Consider the following 15,748-nt stretch of genomic DNA (forward strand, 5'->3'; position numbering starts at 1 on the left):
ATATTTCCAGATTAGATTCGGATTAGAAAATAATGTAATTTGTAAGCGAATTTTTTGGTGAAATATCTGAAATATTTCGGTTGAACATTGATTTTAAAAATCTTAAATCTTCAAATTTGAGGTCTCCCTGTTCTTTAGACGATTGTGCTGATTGATTGCTTATTTTTAAAGGCATACTTCGTTGAATTTTAACAGAATGACCCATTGTGCCCCAGGGTCTGTCCGAATGTGCCCCATAAGTGGGGTACAGTAAAACACTTGATAAACGTTTTTCAAAGCATTTTGGTGGTAAGATGTGTGTCGCAAGGGAATTTCTTAGTCGCCGAATAAAAACTACATTTACCCCTCTCTGCATTAATCCCGCAGAGTCATATGAATGTGCAGAATAAACGACTCAAAATATGAAAAAGAAAAAAAGTGTCTTCCCCACTATTCCCTACCTATAAGTGGCACGTAGTTTATTGTTTTGAATTAAATCGATAATGTGGAACATGGGAGCCAGTTTGTAAGCGCCAACTTGTCAAAACACTCAAAATCATCGTTTTTAAGGGGTCAAGCTTGGAGAAAAGTCCATTGCATTTTGCTGATTGTCTCGTGATTGTTTCATCAGTGTGACGTGTTATTCCAGTGGCAGACAGCTTTATTCCAGTGTTTATTTTCCCTAAATCAGAAATTCCCCTCGACATATGTTAGAAGTTACTTCGTTCAGTAAATATTCCAATTCACGTTAAAACTAAATCACGAAGAATGGATCATCGTCACAGGACCTTTAAAATCTAGAACAGTACCTGTAATACCGTCTCCGGTACCCATAGGCCGCGAGCCGAAGCCCTGGAAAACGCCTAGAAAGTTTCGTAGTTTCGTAGCGCACATCAGGTAACTAACTGAAAATGATTTTAAAATGTTCCTTAAAAATTAGGTAACAAATATTGCCTTGTTCCCACTTCCAAAAGTTGCACTTTTTACGGAAAAGACGTTTTTACTACAAGAAATATGTGCTACGATCTGTCCTATATTCTCTACATTTCCACCAATGAACAATGACTTCTGCATGACGTAACAATTGAATCGAATCAGCTGTTTGCGAGCGGATGAATATTAGTTATTACTGCTCGATCTTGCGTTGAGTTGGGCAGCCTTTACAAAACCCTGTTTAGTTATTATTAGTTAAGTTATGCTTAGACTTTGTTAAAAAGTATAAGTAAGTTACTAAACACTTGTACATCCTTACCACGGATATGGGCGTGAGACGAGGCCTTGAAAAACGCCTAGAAAATGAGTTTCGTAGCGCACATCTGGTAACTAATTAAATTCTTTAGTTTTGAATGAGAATGAACATACTGAACGCATTACAGCTTGTTCTACAATCCTGATGCGAAATTGAATATAGGGTTCCCGGGAATTCAATAATCATAGGTTTACAACAACGCATCATAAGAACTATGCAATTCAAGATACCTACAGCACACTAACACAAATGTATTTCTGTAACGTCTTGCCTGACCAAAATCAGACTTTCTCAGACAATCATAATTTATTAGGTAGATTACAAAAAATATGGCATACATGTAACCAACAACAAAAAATATTTTAATTGTGTGACAGGATTCGCGAAGGACCTCGAAAGGTCTTCAAGCATGGACACCAACAACGCTGATTCAGATTAGCGAATAAATTTTATGTAATACCGATAAGCAGTTTACAACAAGAACAGCATAAGAAGTTGCATTCATTTTTTAGAAGCTATCAAACGTTTTTATTTTTAAGCAATGAAGTCACAAATTAACAACGTGAGCACGAAAACACAAATAAATCAGTTATTTCTCACTTAGAATTTCACAGGAAAAGTCAAGAAAATAAATGAATATACATTCTTCATATCCTTTCCATACAGTGAACAAACAATTTCCTCAGCTTTATTTATTAATGCCTCGTTAACCTCAAAAAATCTTCGTATTTGAGAAAAAAATGAATTGAAAAACTCAATGAAGTCTGCAACATCAGTTTGATGGGCAGTTCCAATTGCAGAAAAACGAGAGAGTATTTCATTATGAATAGCCCATCTAAGCTGTTTGCAACTGTTGTGATTCTCATATACCTTTACGCTTCAAGACTTCTTGTTCGATCCATTTTATAGCACTGATAGCAGCAGGAATTAGAGCCTGTGTTAGATTGAATTGGTGGAACATTGCCGTTTCATTTTGTAGTACAGTATCTAAAATGAAGAAGAAAATCATATTTGGAATAGCATGAGTGTAAAAATACCACTAAATACTGACTAATACATAATGCATTTTATCTGATGTACTCAATAAGCGTGTACATGCTCATTGCATGTACTACAGTCCCGCAGTGTTTGCATACCGGTACTAGACTATATCTACACTGAATTTCGATATATCACAATCTGAAAGCCCTATGGACTATATTTTAAAACACCAACTGTCTGTCGTCTACAACTTGATTTCTCAAGCTTTTTCCATTGAATGCGTAGATTTGCCCAAAGTCACAAAAAAACAAGCCCAAATCTAGAAGAAAAAAACTTGACAATGAAATATTGACACACAAACATGCTAGATAGCGAAGATGGCAAAGTTTTTTCATTGAATGAGCCACACATATATTCCCATCACGAGGAAAAATATGTAGCCCATTTTCACAAAATGAAAACATTAAAATGAAAAAAGGGATTTTCTCAGTGTATGTGCCAATGCCCCAACACTATAAACAATTTTTAGGTCATATACATCACCAATACCTGCATTGATAAAATAGGCCCAAAAACTTTAGTCATATCTTTTTAAAAGCGTATACTAGAGTGCTCTTCCGCGAGATGACGCTCATGAGCGAGTGACCAATGTAAATTTACATATGCGATCTTGTGTCCAACAATTTTTAAAAAGCAACCTTGAACTTGAGTGGTATTGCATCTGGTAGAGGGTTAAGTACTAATTATAGGCAATTCATTTTAATTTGATCGTTTTATTGTTTTCCAAACAAAACAATACCACAACCAGTTACCAGGAAATTCACAATTGTATTTACGGAATTTGCAAATTCAATTGGCGTAGTACACTTGAGGTCTTATTTACACGCAACAGCGACACTGACAAATGCCTGTACATTTTATTTTCATTCACTATTTTACCACCCACACCACCACGCATGGTAGAAGAAATTTTTCACGTAACGGTCCCCGGTCAACGTTCCCCTTAATTTTTATTGGCAATCGATCGGTATACAATACTTTGATTGCTTGTTTGCATTTTATTTTATGTAAACAAAACCATCCTATAGCTGGCAAGAAGTTTCATCATTTTATATAAATATATTTACTTCAATTTGTCATATTCTGGTATTTATACACCCCATCTATAATAAAATAGATAAAACAGCAAAATCAAAAGACTGCCAGTTGAGATTGTTTACTTCACGTTCAGACAGAGATTAGGCTGAATAGATTGACGTTTCATGACAAGCTGTGATAGATTCACGGGTTCGTCCACCGCAGCTGACAATAATGTTAAATTTAGCGTTTTAAAAGTTATGTATTTGATTTATTTGAAGCGTGTCATGTTAATGCGGCTTATATACGTTTACTTAACTGAGGGACAACTCAACTCGACACAAAAGAGAACCTGTTCTTAAAATTTGAATTCAAAACTTTTGAATAATCTCTAACGTAAAATATGTTTTTCAAAAAAGAACAAAAAAAATCTATTACATGGCTTCCATTGGATGTTTCCCAAAGCATCGATTTCCTCGTTTATGTCCGTAATCATAAATAAAGAATTAAGCGATGACCTAACAATTCTAATTTTTGCAGCGGCTCAGATATTCCGTTCGCTCAGACAGATAACCTGGTTGTAAAAATTGCCTCGTTATTGCGGTTTTGCGTGGTATTTTTTAGTTTTCAGATGTATTTTCAAAAATTAGTTCAAATTAAATATTTTAATTAATTGCCATTATGTCTTCCGATGAACTTTAGTTTAGTCGCGAAAACCAGTCTCGCAAACGCTGCGCGAGACTAGGCTGGATTTAGCTATTTGTACCTGCAAGCTGGCGCGTGTTTGTATGTTTTAATAAAAATGGATTCGAACATGCAAACCAGTTTGTAAAGGCCCACTCTCCAAAACACTCTAAAAATAAGTATAAAAAAGAATTGGAACATTGAAGGTCGGGGTAACATCCAAAGAAATGAATTAAATCCTCCGATATCCAACGTTCCGCTCATGCATGGTTTAATATAAACCCGTGAACACTGAATCTCAGATGATTCTTTTAATTGCCTGTAATGATTAAGAAGCTTTTAAGGTTTCGACAGAAATTAACTGAAATAACCAAAAAGAACCTGTTAAACGGTGGAGGTATTTAACATATTTACAATATAAATCATGAGAAAGTAGTAATCACCTTTTAACCGGTTACATAATGTTAATATAAATAAATCCCGACTGGACGGAGCCATCACGAGAACATTAATTTAGATACAATCTCATTTGCAGATGGTACAAAGTGCCGGCGGAAAAGTTTGCGGTTAGAAAATATTCAGTGAAACAAGTTTTTGGCGGAAAATATCATTAGTTTGTTGCGGTAATTGCACACCACATCATGTTACGCAGTAACGTACTTTTCGTGTTGTTTATGGGATTTATCTGCTCCACAGCAGAAGGTAAGTGTGGCATCTCATACTTTAACTATAGCGAATTTATAATTTATAAATATTTCTGGCAATTCAAAATTATATTTTAAAAATTGTCATAAAATTTTGATTAGATACATATTCAAAAATAAATTGGTGGGACATGTAAGTGTAACGTAAGAAGTTACATTTTATTTACAATGTTACAAAATCAAAAAATAGAAAACAATAATCATCGTGTCAAAACTAAATTTAATCGCAATCTCAACAAATTCCTTGGGTTATGTTTTAGTAAAATGATCTAAATTTGGTTTTAGTTTGGTTTGGTAGCATAAGGCGGGCTGAATTGAGTTACGGACTGGATTGGGCCTACGTCAGAACTAGATTTATTTATTGGAAATGAAATGTAAATATAGATTGTTTTATTATAATGTTGTTGTTGGTATATTACTTCTTTTCGCTGTGAAAAAATTGTTTTCTCCATCATGTACCAGACCAATTGCTTTCAAAAAAAAAAAAAAATACGTCTGTAATAATCACCGCTAATCGCCTGATTCCGGCATTTGGAATCACCCCATGTATTTGTACTATTTTGGTTTCTTCTAAACTTCAAATCAATTACTGTCATCTAGCTATCAAAAGGAAAGTTTTTTTGAAGTTCAACTAAAAATTACAGATTAAAATTTTATTTATTACTTTATATGACTGTTTCTTGAAATTCAGTAGCAAATTAACTGTGCGACGTTTATTTATATTTATCCAGCCAATACGATAACTTTTCGTTTTGGAGTGAAACGTAGGATATTCCCATTGATATGTAGTAAAACACATGCATTAAAATGAATGTATTGTTATTTTTAATAATTTGCAGAAAACCAGCACATGTGTCGCAAAGAAGGCGGATTCATTTATAATAGAAAATGTTTTTGGATCATATTTGATCTCACTTTGAAATTCACAAGTGCAAAGGCAGAAGAAAAGTGCAGGGTATTCAATGCTTTACCAGCCAACATTTACGATCTACAACATTTAAACCACATTTCAAGTTATGGACGTGAAAAAAATCCAAATTCTGATTCAGATTACGTTGCGTTTCTAGGAATGAAGTACGATCCAGCTGTAAGAAATATTAGTTTTTGATTAATTATTCAAGAATACCGATTCGAAACTCTGAGTCGTTTTTGTATATAGATGAATATCGACATATTTATATGATCATGCAAGGGTCATAGAATAATTAAAATTTTTTTATTCGTTTTGACGAGATCAAAATGGGTTCAGCATTTAAAATGTTATATAACAGAATTTTTTAATTATGATGATTCCACAGGCAATACAGATTTACTTGAGGTGAAAATAATGGCACAGGCAATGCTTTGTTGAAAATAAAGGGATGTTTATTTTCAATAGAATAATAAATGTTAATTTCATAACAGAGTAAAGTGTTGACAAATTACCATGAGTCAATCTCAGATTTACCGGAATCGGCGTGGTTGCAGAAGCCAATAAATAAAAAATCACCGAAGTAGGGATACGTATTGCGAATCCTCCAATGTTCACTGGAGAAGGCATTGGGACGGGGGACCTGTTTCTCCGTCTTATTGGTGTTATATGCGAAACTGATCGTAAGTTGTTGACATTTATGTTATATGCAAACAACTGAAAAAACAAATGTTCAATTGCAATTATAAAAATAACTTTACCGCATGTTGAGTTTATTTGTATGAGACTTTGCCCCTTTTTATTTAATAATGATTTTAAAATTTATGCAATAATGAGTTAAAATACGTTCACGTTAATGTGATTCGGCTCAACTTTTAAAATATATGAATAGAATAAATAAATTATGATGTAACTCTATTTTACAAAATAGACCAATAAACTGTTGTTCCTAATTGATGTGTTGTTGCGACAAAAATTGAAAATTTCCTGGACTATTGGACCGATAAATTATAATATTTAGTAGTCAAAACGCAACTGTCTCTTAGATAACTTACCTTTAATATTCTTTAGGTTCTGTCTGGTTTACTTCGAAAATTTTTTGTTGACCATATAATTTTGGTGTCCAAACATCCGATCTCTGCACACTAGTTCATTATCACGTGTACAATTCTGTTCATTATATGTGTGGTCCAAACTACCAAAGTTTCGTCGGCATATTCTATTGAATTGTGCAATATGATCATAGGGTCATCAAGTAATATAAAATTATTTCATTTTGTCGCTCTTACTACGGACACAACTATTAAATCGATCCAATCGCATATAATAACGATTCTCGTCTGTTTACAGAACTCAGTTGCTCTTCTCCACAAATAAACATGGAAACCCAAATGCGTTCATATTCCGATGACCATCTCACTTGCACGTAAGTACGAGAATGGCAGTATACGTGTTATTGAGAATCGTCGAATACCTCATTTAGTAAACAACGCCTACTTCTATTATAAAGTTAAAGAAAGAATTAATTTGCAAATAGCCACCAACGTTCATATAAAACAGTGGTTACCAAAATTAACGCTATCTAAAGCGCAAAATTGAAACAAAAAGTGTTAAAAAGTTCGACATGCCATATTAAATTGTTACGAGGGCCGCGGTTTGGGAACTATTGATTCGAAATATGATAAATCATGGCTTGGCTTATGAGCTGTTCACTTGTGTAAGACTGCAAATATTATTTCATAAATTCATTTTTAATTTTACTTTTTCAGTATATCTTGCAAACCTGGATTTGTTCTTGACGACGGAAGCACCAGCGTTATATTATCATGTCAAGATAATCTTGAATGGGATGGAGAAGTGCCAACATGTCAACGTATGTAATCTGGGTTTGTTTATTTATGGTCTGATTTCTCTTTTATAAAGCTCTACACTAGAATTTTAATGGACAAGGGGATTTATATAACAAAACGCGATTGTATCTACGTGAGAAAGTTCTACGACCCCAACGATATAAAAAAAATTCATTTAGAAAATCAAAAGGCTTTTTGCGAAAGTCTAAGAGATACAATCTTTTTCTACAAATTTTAACTAATGCTAAAGAGGTTATTACTATGTTCTTTTTCTCAGCTGTCGAGTGCCCAGATCTGAGTTTTGATGGACAACCAGGACTTATGCATTGCAATGGGAATAAATATCAGGATGGATGCAAGTGAGTGCTGTTGGTATTTTGGATAAAGTTTGCAAGCTTCTTCCAACACAAGTTCTGCGCATGATATACTTTTCCCTCTTTCAAACTCACATTCAGTATGGTCTTGTTGCATGGGGATACTCAATTACCATCAAATTGTCTAGAAGAATAGAAGTTTTGCAAAATAAAGCTTCAAAAATATTATCCAGTTCTACACCTCGTACTCGTTGTACCCCTCTATTTGCCACAAATAGAATACTCAAGTTCAAAGACATATGCTTTTTTGAAGTTGCAAAAATAATGCACCAATTCTCATCAAATTTATTACCATGGGCTTTTGATAATTTTTTCACAGCTCAGTATTTTTTACATAGCCATCGCACTCGATCATCATCTCAAGGGTCCCTTTTGTCCTCAGATGTCAATCGAAGCGGGCCCAAGACACTCTCAGATACACTGGTGAAAAAATTTGGAATGATCTACCTTCCAGCATTAAAGATTTGACATATCCCAATTTTAAAAAACAATTACGCAATCACTTATTCTCTTTGTACTCTTTATAAACATGTATTACTTTACCCCTATTTCATGCTTCAGTACATTTATGACTTCAGTGTCTCATGGACATGATTGTGATTTTATTTTATTTGATATATCTTTACACTTGTTTGAAATGTTTTTCCTACTCAGATATCAGTATGGGTATTTCTCTACTGATCTACAGTTAAATCTATTATAAGTGTATTTTATATTACTCAACTTCCTCTATGAATTCTCCTTCAAAAACGTCTAACTGCTAGAAAAGCATTGCGTCAAAATAATAATACATAGGGGAAATCCCCAATTCGGAAAAAAAAATATGACAACCTATTGCCTTGTAGCGCTATCTCGAGGCAATGCTGTCCTCGTATAAAAGCGTTTACCTGTGTCCGTTTCTTAAATTTTATTTAATACAGCTATTGCAAGGTAGCCGCTGACAAGTAGACCGAATGGTCATTTCGCAGCCTTCCTGTCCGTTCTGGACAAATGCATGTATATTTTTTTCAATTTGGATTCAATTTTTTTTTGCCCGTTTGCCTGGACGACTAATAAAAACGATTTGATTGATTGAGTGGAGTTTCCCGCCAACTATCTTCAAAATTCTAATTAACCAACTGATTTAGATTATTCTTTAACAATATTATTTTTTCAGCTTCGTCTGTGACTCTAACAAACAACTCAAAGGACCAAGAAAAAGAATCTGCAATGAAGACGGGACATGGTCAGAAATACAGCCAACCTGTGAAGGTGAGAATGTAAAGTATTGATTGGAAGATTCGAAACATTCAGTTTTTGTTGTATTTGTTTCTTTTGTACCAATGAACAATTGAAATCCACCACGTATTTAGTAAGTACAAATTGAGAGATTTTCAAACTGAATATCGTGAACGTATTTTGTTGAAATCGTTTGGCAATTTTTTCCTATTCTTAAAGTTATGAACTACTAAACATTTCTATGGTGTTAAATTAATGTTATACCATTGTGCACGTTTAAAGCTGTAACACTTGTTGGACTTTTTTACGTTCACATCATATTTCGTTAATACTTCATTTGTATTTCAGACGTTATTTGCGAACCAATAGATTTTCCGGCGGAACAAGGAACATTCGATTGCACGGATGGAAACAATTATGCGAGTTACTGCAGGTGTGTTGCATAAAATTCTATCCGAATTATGTTACTAAGTTGTATCAGAACCAGATTGCATTGATGATTTGATAACGCGTATTAGTTATAACCGGTTGACAAACAATCCGTCATCTCTTGTTATAATTCATTTTATTTTTGTATTTGACCTCGTACAAACATGAAAGCCGTTACGATCTATGTTATAGTTCGAAGTATAGATAAGTTCGTATCTTTGCCTGGGGCAAATCAGTTCAAACGCATAACAAAGCGCCATATACAGCCTTTCTGCGAATAAGAAAATATATTTAATTAGGTATGTTAAGTAGGCAGAATTGTAGACAGTCAATCAATATTTTAGATTATATTGCATCACCTCGAAAAAAATTTTGAGAGTCTATAGAAAGCCGTCGACATACAAAATCCTATAAACAAAAAAAAAGAGTTCAAATTATAGGATTAGGCGGCTATGCTGACGTGTATTGAAGCAAAAGAGAAGCACTGCAAAATGAAGGATTGGCAGCTTGTGCAGAAGTTTGAAGACGAGGAAAATCTGCTGGGCACCTGGAAAGGCGCAGTTGTATATTCAGCGCTACAAGAATTGGCAAAAAAACTCTCGTTCTTTTTGAAAGCACTTACACATGCGAAGCAACGTTTTCAAGAATGAAGTACCTGAAGAATGAGTACCGAACCAGATTGTTTAGTCGTCAATCTAGAGTCTGAACTAAGGCCGATGGTATCCAGCCAGTTACCTGACTTTGCAAGTTTATCTGCCCACATGCAAGACCAAGGGAGTCATTAAATAGCCACAATGCTCTGTAAACTTTTATAGAATAAATTCATTAAAATATTTGACATTTTATTATACTTTTGAGGACAAGAAACTAGGGCGACCGCCACTCCTTCGCCCCGACTTTCGATTTTTTTTTAAATTGTGCAACCATTATGCAACTTGCTGCAATATATCTACTCAAGAATATGTCCACCGGAAAGAAAAATCCGTTTTAAATGCGAATATTATACTTCCAAGTAGTCCTACATACTTCATAATTGTGCAGACTGCACCTCACATGGGTCAAATACGCGGTTATGACGTCATAAGAGCAAAAACAACAACCTTGAGGCCGTTTTGAATATAAATAAATGCAATGTGGCCGCCAATAGCAAAAAAGTTGTGCCCCCCTGACTTATAACCTTAGCACGAAGCCGATTAGGTAATGCATATCTCTTACTTTGCACTGCTCTTGCAAATTGTTCAATAAAATGAATATTTTTCTATGAAAAAAAATTAGCAAAAATACAATATTCCTTTTTTTAATAGTTTCTACTGCAAATCTGGATTGCAAAGATGGGGAGCAAAGAAAGTAGTTTGTCTTTGGACAGGAGAATGGTCGGAAGAACTCCCCCGTTGCAAAAGTAAACTTCTTCAATAATTGATATTTAATTTCTAGAACAGTTGTAAGCCAGCTCAATTTGAAACTAATTCTTGGTTTAAACCGAACTGGGCCCGGGGAAAAAGGTTATTTAAACTTATAAATATTTTGAACAAGTATATAATGAGTCACTCACGAATGTTTAACTGCCTGTCCGGATCAGGCAACAGACCTGTGAGCGACTGAAACTGTAAATCGAAAACTCTAGTAGGATTAACTGTTTTTTTTTTAAATATAATCCGAATCCTATGGCAGCTGTTTTTTGACATTTTTTGCACACAAACCTTAAATAATAATTAAATAATGTTATATCACTATAGCATAGCACCATATTCTAATTCTAACATACAATTCCAGGATTTAATGTTGAAAAATTTTCTTCAGAATATGATCCCAAATGTCCTGCTGCTCACAAACATGCTTCATGTCCTGACAGCGACTGTGCAGTTAATGCTGATTGCGATGACGATAAGAGGATTTGTTGTCCAACAAAATGTGGAACGTCAGTTTGTTGGGATTTACCTAAACGAACAATATCTAGAGGTGAGATTATCTCTAAAATCATTACATCGGGGGGAGGGGGGGAGGGGTTGCGGTTGGTCTTCTCATAAAAAAACTGAACCCGCCAATCTAACCTTCTGGATATTTATTTTTGTATTAGTTAAATAACTAAGCCAGGTCTCAGATTCAAACAAATGATCTAATTCCCAAATGTAAAGTTATTTAACATTTTATTACAGAAGCGCTTCTATGGATAGTACTTGGTGGATTAGGCAGAAACCAATGCCCTACAAACTGCTTGAGAAACGCATGTGAGACTGCACGATGTCCAGCAAATCTCAACGCACAATGTAGAACATCATGCGATGGCTGTCGAGCTCACTTCTACGATTTTAATCAAGAGGTTACTGGAAATTGTAAGTAAATACTTAATTTAATAAGCTTGTAACCTGATTTTCACGATTTTACAACACAGCGATTTAACCTGCAACTTCAGGTGGCGTCTGACACTGAACTTTAGAAGAATATAGTATGCAAACAAGCAACATATAGTATCTGCGGCAACCTTTGATATTTTATAGTCTCTATCACTCATAGAAAACTTGTGATAAATACAATTTTATCACAAAAAGTTCTTGTTAACAAAAACTTTTGGTGTCGTATTATTTTAGATTTGGCTTGGTTCCAAATTTGTAGTACAAATTGTGTGAGATAGCAATCTATAATCTTGTGTGCTTTATTTAGTGTTTTAGATTTCCTATTCCCCAGAAACTTCTTACGACTTTCAAGACAATGTAATATTTTTTAAATACGATTCCAAAAAGTTCGTATTGTTAAATATTAAACATAATAGAAAAAAGTATTTTATTGATAATATTTAATCTCAATCTTGTTTATTAAATCCAGGTCAATGTCCACGTGGTTATGTCGTGCCAAACTGCAATCAACAACAATGTGCAAACTACAGATGCATCACACACGGCCAGCAGATATCTCACTACTATGCCAGTCAATACTACAACCCCAACATACTATGTCGTATGAGTAGCTGTGGTGGATGCGTTCCCCAATTCTACGATAGACGTGGACGAAGAATCAATTGCAGACAAATATTGCAATATGTATCAAATCCAGGAATTCCAGGTAATAATAATGTGACAGGTTTAATTAAAAATGAATGATATAATATAATTGAATGATCGGGTTTCGTATTTGAATATTCATTTAGAATAAACAATATCGAATAGTCAAACTATACTATAATCAACCATCTCAAATACATGAACAAGTAAACGTACCTAATCTTTCATTATTTCTGATATCGCGGAAGCATTGTATTAAACAACTTGAGTAAAATATAAACTGTGGTAAACATGTAATAACTTCAATATGACTGGAAAAACATTTTAATATAATTTTATTTTATCATACTTTCAGTGGCAAATCTACCAATTGCCGGATGAGTACTGCAGACTATCTAAGACGAATCTCAACGCAACAACAACATATAAATCTTAAACAAAACTTACCCGATTTAATCCGGTTATCCGTGTTTACAAAATTTATCGACTTGAAGCACTATTCAAACTTTATTTAATTACATGCTTAAGAACTTTCATAATCATGAAAATTTGGCCTCCGTATGGTCATGTGAACAATAAATTAACCTTTTGTGGTCGTGGAATTGTGGTGAAATACCAAAAATGATTTTTAAATACTCCCGTATAATGTAAACCAAGAGTACCGGAACGTAGTTTGTGTACCAGGTTAGGCCATAATCTAACGTACAAATACTACAAAAGTCACCTGGCTTGTCCCCGAACTCGTAATAAAACTGGAATATGGGAATAAAACTGGAACTGGAAAATTGGAATAAAATTAGGGCCTAACCCTAACCTGGTATACATACTACGTTCCGGAGTCCGTCATCTTGGTTCACATACTACTGGAGCGCCGATTTGTTAGTTTTACCTCCAGCCACATACACGGTTTGTCCATGCCATTTCCTCCGTGGACTAGATTTTAATTGACAAAGATATTTTATAGGCATATTTGAATTGTTGACTTCCATACATTATGTCATTAATTGGCAATTTTCATCATTTTCGAGAAAATCTTAATATGTTTATTTTACGATAATTGTATATATTTTAGTGTGTTGACGTCTGCCGATAAGAATAAATGTATATCCAGTGTCACTTGAGTCCATATTCAGTCATGAGATTAGCGTGAGGAAAAGTATGATTATTACAAGCTTGGAACCGAATGCTTGGTATCCGTCAGGCATAATCAACAACATTAGGAATATGATCGTACTACACCAGGCGTGTGCAACCGGCAGCGAGGGAATCCCATTAGGACAAACCTCAACCCTCAGATCTAGCCTTGTTAAGGTGTGGGGCGGCTGTATGAGGACTCCATATGATTGACTTTCACCATAAGATCTAGCCTTTATTGGGGTTTTTCCTTATGATAAAACCTAACCCTACGATATAGCCTTGTGGTTGTGTTTGTGTGTGTGGGGGGGGGGGGGGGGATCACGGTTTTACACCTTGGAAGTTCAGGGAGTTCTGTACGTGTCAACCAACACGTACTGACCTCGAAAAGGATTTTGGTGTCACGGTTTTCCTAACCTAATTAAAAAATAAATTTCATTAAGGCTTATTTCACTTTACGTAAAATACTCGAGATCAACTTGGCTTCTGAAATACTTGTTTGTTTGGAGATCGTGACGAACACTTTTTACAACATGAAATTCCAGATTCAGACGACAGAGTTTCCTAAATGAGGGAACCCGTTGTTAGTGAGTTCGACACCAAAGGGAGCCCGTTCTTAAAATTTTGAATTAGAACCTTTTTAATTTGTCTTTAATGTAAAATATATTTATTCAAAAAAGAAAAAGAAAATCTATTACATGGCTTGCATTGGATGTTTCCCCGAGCACTGAGTTTCTCGTTTATTTTCGTAACAATGACCAATCAGCAAAAATTCAACGATGACGTAACAATTCTAATTTTTGCTGCCGCTTAGACATTTCGTTTTCTCAGACAGATAATAAAACAGTAATCAGTAATCAGTAATTTATTTCTTCACCAAGCTGAAAGTACGAAATATACATACACAAATAAAGGAAATATAAAAGACCGCATTCCAGGGTGAAAGGAGACGCCGAAAACCAATTCTGGTTATCGAGCGGCGGCACCCTCGGGGAAGTCTAACAAAAACGTGATAAATATAATTAAATCGAACAAAATATATTACTTAATAAATAAATAAAGAAACGCAATCGATGCGTCAAGGCGACCCGGTAAAAACCAAGCAATCGCCGTTTAAAAATAAGAAAATCGACTCCATGCACCACAGTCTAGGTAACCATGGAAATTATTAAGTGAACCAAACAGACTTGCAGTGTGGTCATGGCAGGTAAATAGTTCGGCTACGGTAAAGTGCAACACAAGTCGATTGTGTGCATATAAGTGTCCAGATTGAAATAAAACTGGATGTTAAGAGTACACAAGTTGTAAAAGTATAGAATACCGTACCAATCAAGTATGCAAATAACAAAATATTGACACTTTGAGGCAGAAACAAGCTAGTAGTGTAAAAGCTAAAATGTTGACCTGGACTAACAAGTGTTTTGATGCTGGAGTCAAAGATTCACATACGGGAATTGTATAGACATGAGGAAAATATACATCGAAATATTCAGCAGTATTAATACAACACAATGAAGTGAGTATCATACCATAGAAGTAGACTAGGAAAATTTACAAAAAAAAAATTAAGTTAATCAAAAGGATAAAAACAATTGACCTGGATCACTGTTACCGAAGCATTATAAATAGTAAAAACAAATACAACATTAGGCTTGACTGCCCATAATGAAAGTAATCAGAAGGATGCCAATTAAGTTTGGATCCCAGTTGAGGCATGTAAAATGGCATGGTAACAATAAGTGTACTTATGGGCATTGGACTGTAGGCATGAATTTGTCATTGGCAGTTAACAGAATAGATATCAAGAAATTACACACTAAATAGGAGACCAAGATCATTGAGGAGCGGGCTCAATAGTAGGGCAAAAAGCCTGCAATATTTTTTTGTTATATAATTTTAGTAATATAATTTTTGGCTTTACCTCAACCCACAATGTGTTGGTGACAGAAATACTTGTCAAGTGGCTTGTGCCCATCAGTATGGAATACACAATTAAAATTATAAGCTAAAATACAATACTAATATTTACACGAGACATTGTTTTGTTACAGGTGATTTGGATCGAGACAAATGATGAGCTGGCAATGACGAAAAGATTTGCTGGGACAACATCAACTGGATGTAGAGGCAGTGGAAAGGTAAAGGGAGCGCATGAATTTT

At 34.6% G+C, this 15,748-nt stretch overlaps 2 protein-coding genes across 2 annotated transcripts in view; both read left to right on the top strand.

Annotated features, from left to right (window-relative positions):
• LOC144425879 (uncharacterized) overlaps window positions 1-15,748 on the top strand; it is a 40,433-nt gene that overhangs the window by 15,337 nt on the left and 9,348 nt on the right. The gene's annotated exons all lie outside the window — the stretch shown is intronic.
• Window positions 6,191-13,517, top strand: LOC144425831 (uncharacterized). The gene is made up of 11 exons (XM_078115551.1): window positions 6,191-6,267; window positions 6,935-7,010; window positions 7,354-7,457; window positions 7,712-7,793; window positions 8,965-9,059; window positions 9,375-9,459; window positions 10,760-10,854; window positions 11,256-11,414; window positions 11,612-11,788; window positions 12,279-12,515; window positions 12,810-13,517. Exons 1-11 carry the CDS (start codon window positions 6,195-6,197, stop codon window positions 12,833-12,835), a joined length of 1,209 nt encoding a protein of 402 aa, XP_077971677.1. The 5' UTR covers window positions 6,191-6,194; the 3' UTR covers window positions 12,836-13,517.

Source organism: Styela clava, chromosome 8 (genome assembly GCF_964204865.1).
Source record: "Styela clava chromosome 8, kaStyClav1.hap1.2, whole genome shotgun sequence".
NCBI classification, from domain to species: domain Eukaryota; kingdom Metazoa; phylum Chordata; class Ascidiacea; order Stolidobranchia; family Styelidae; genus Styela; species Styela clava.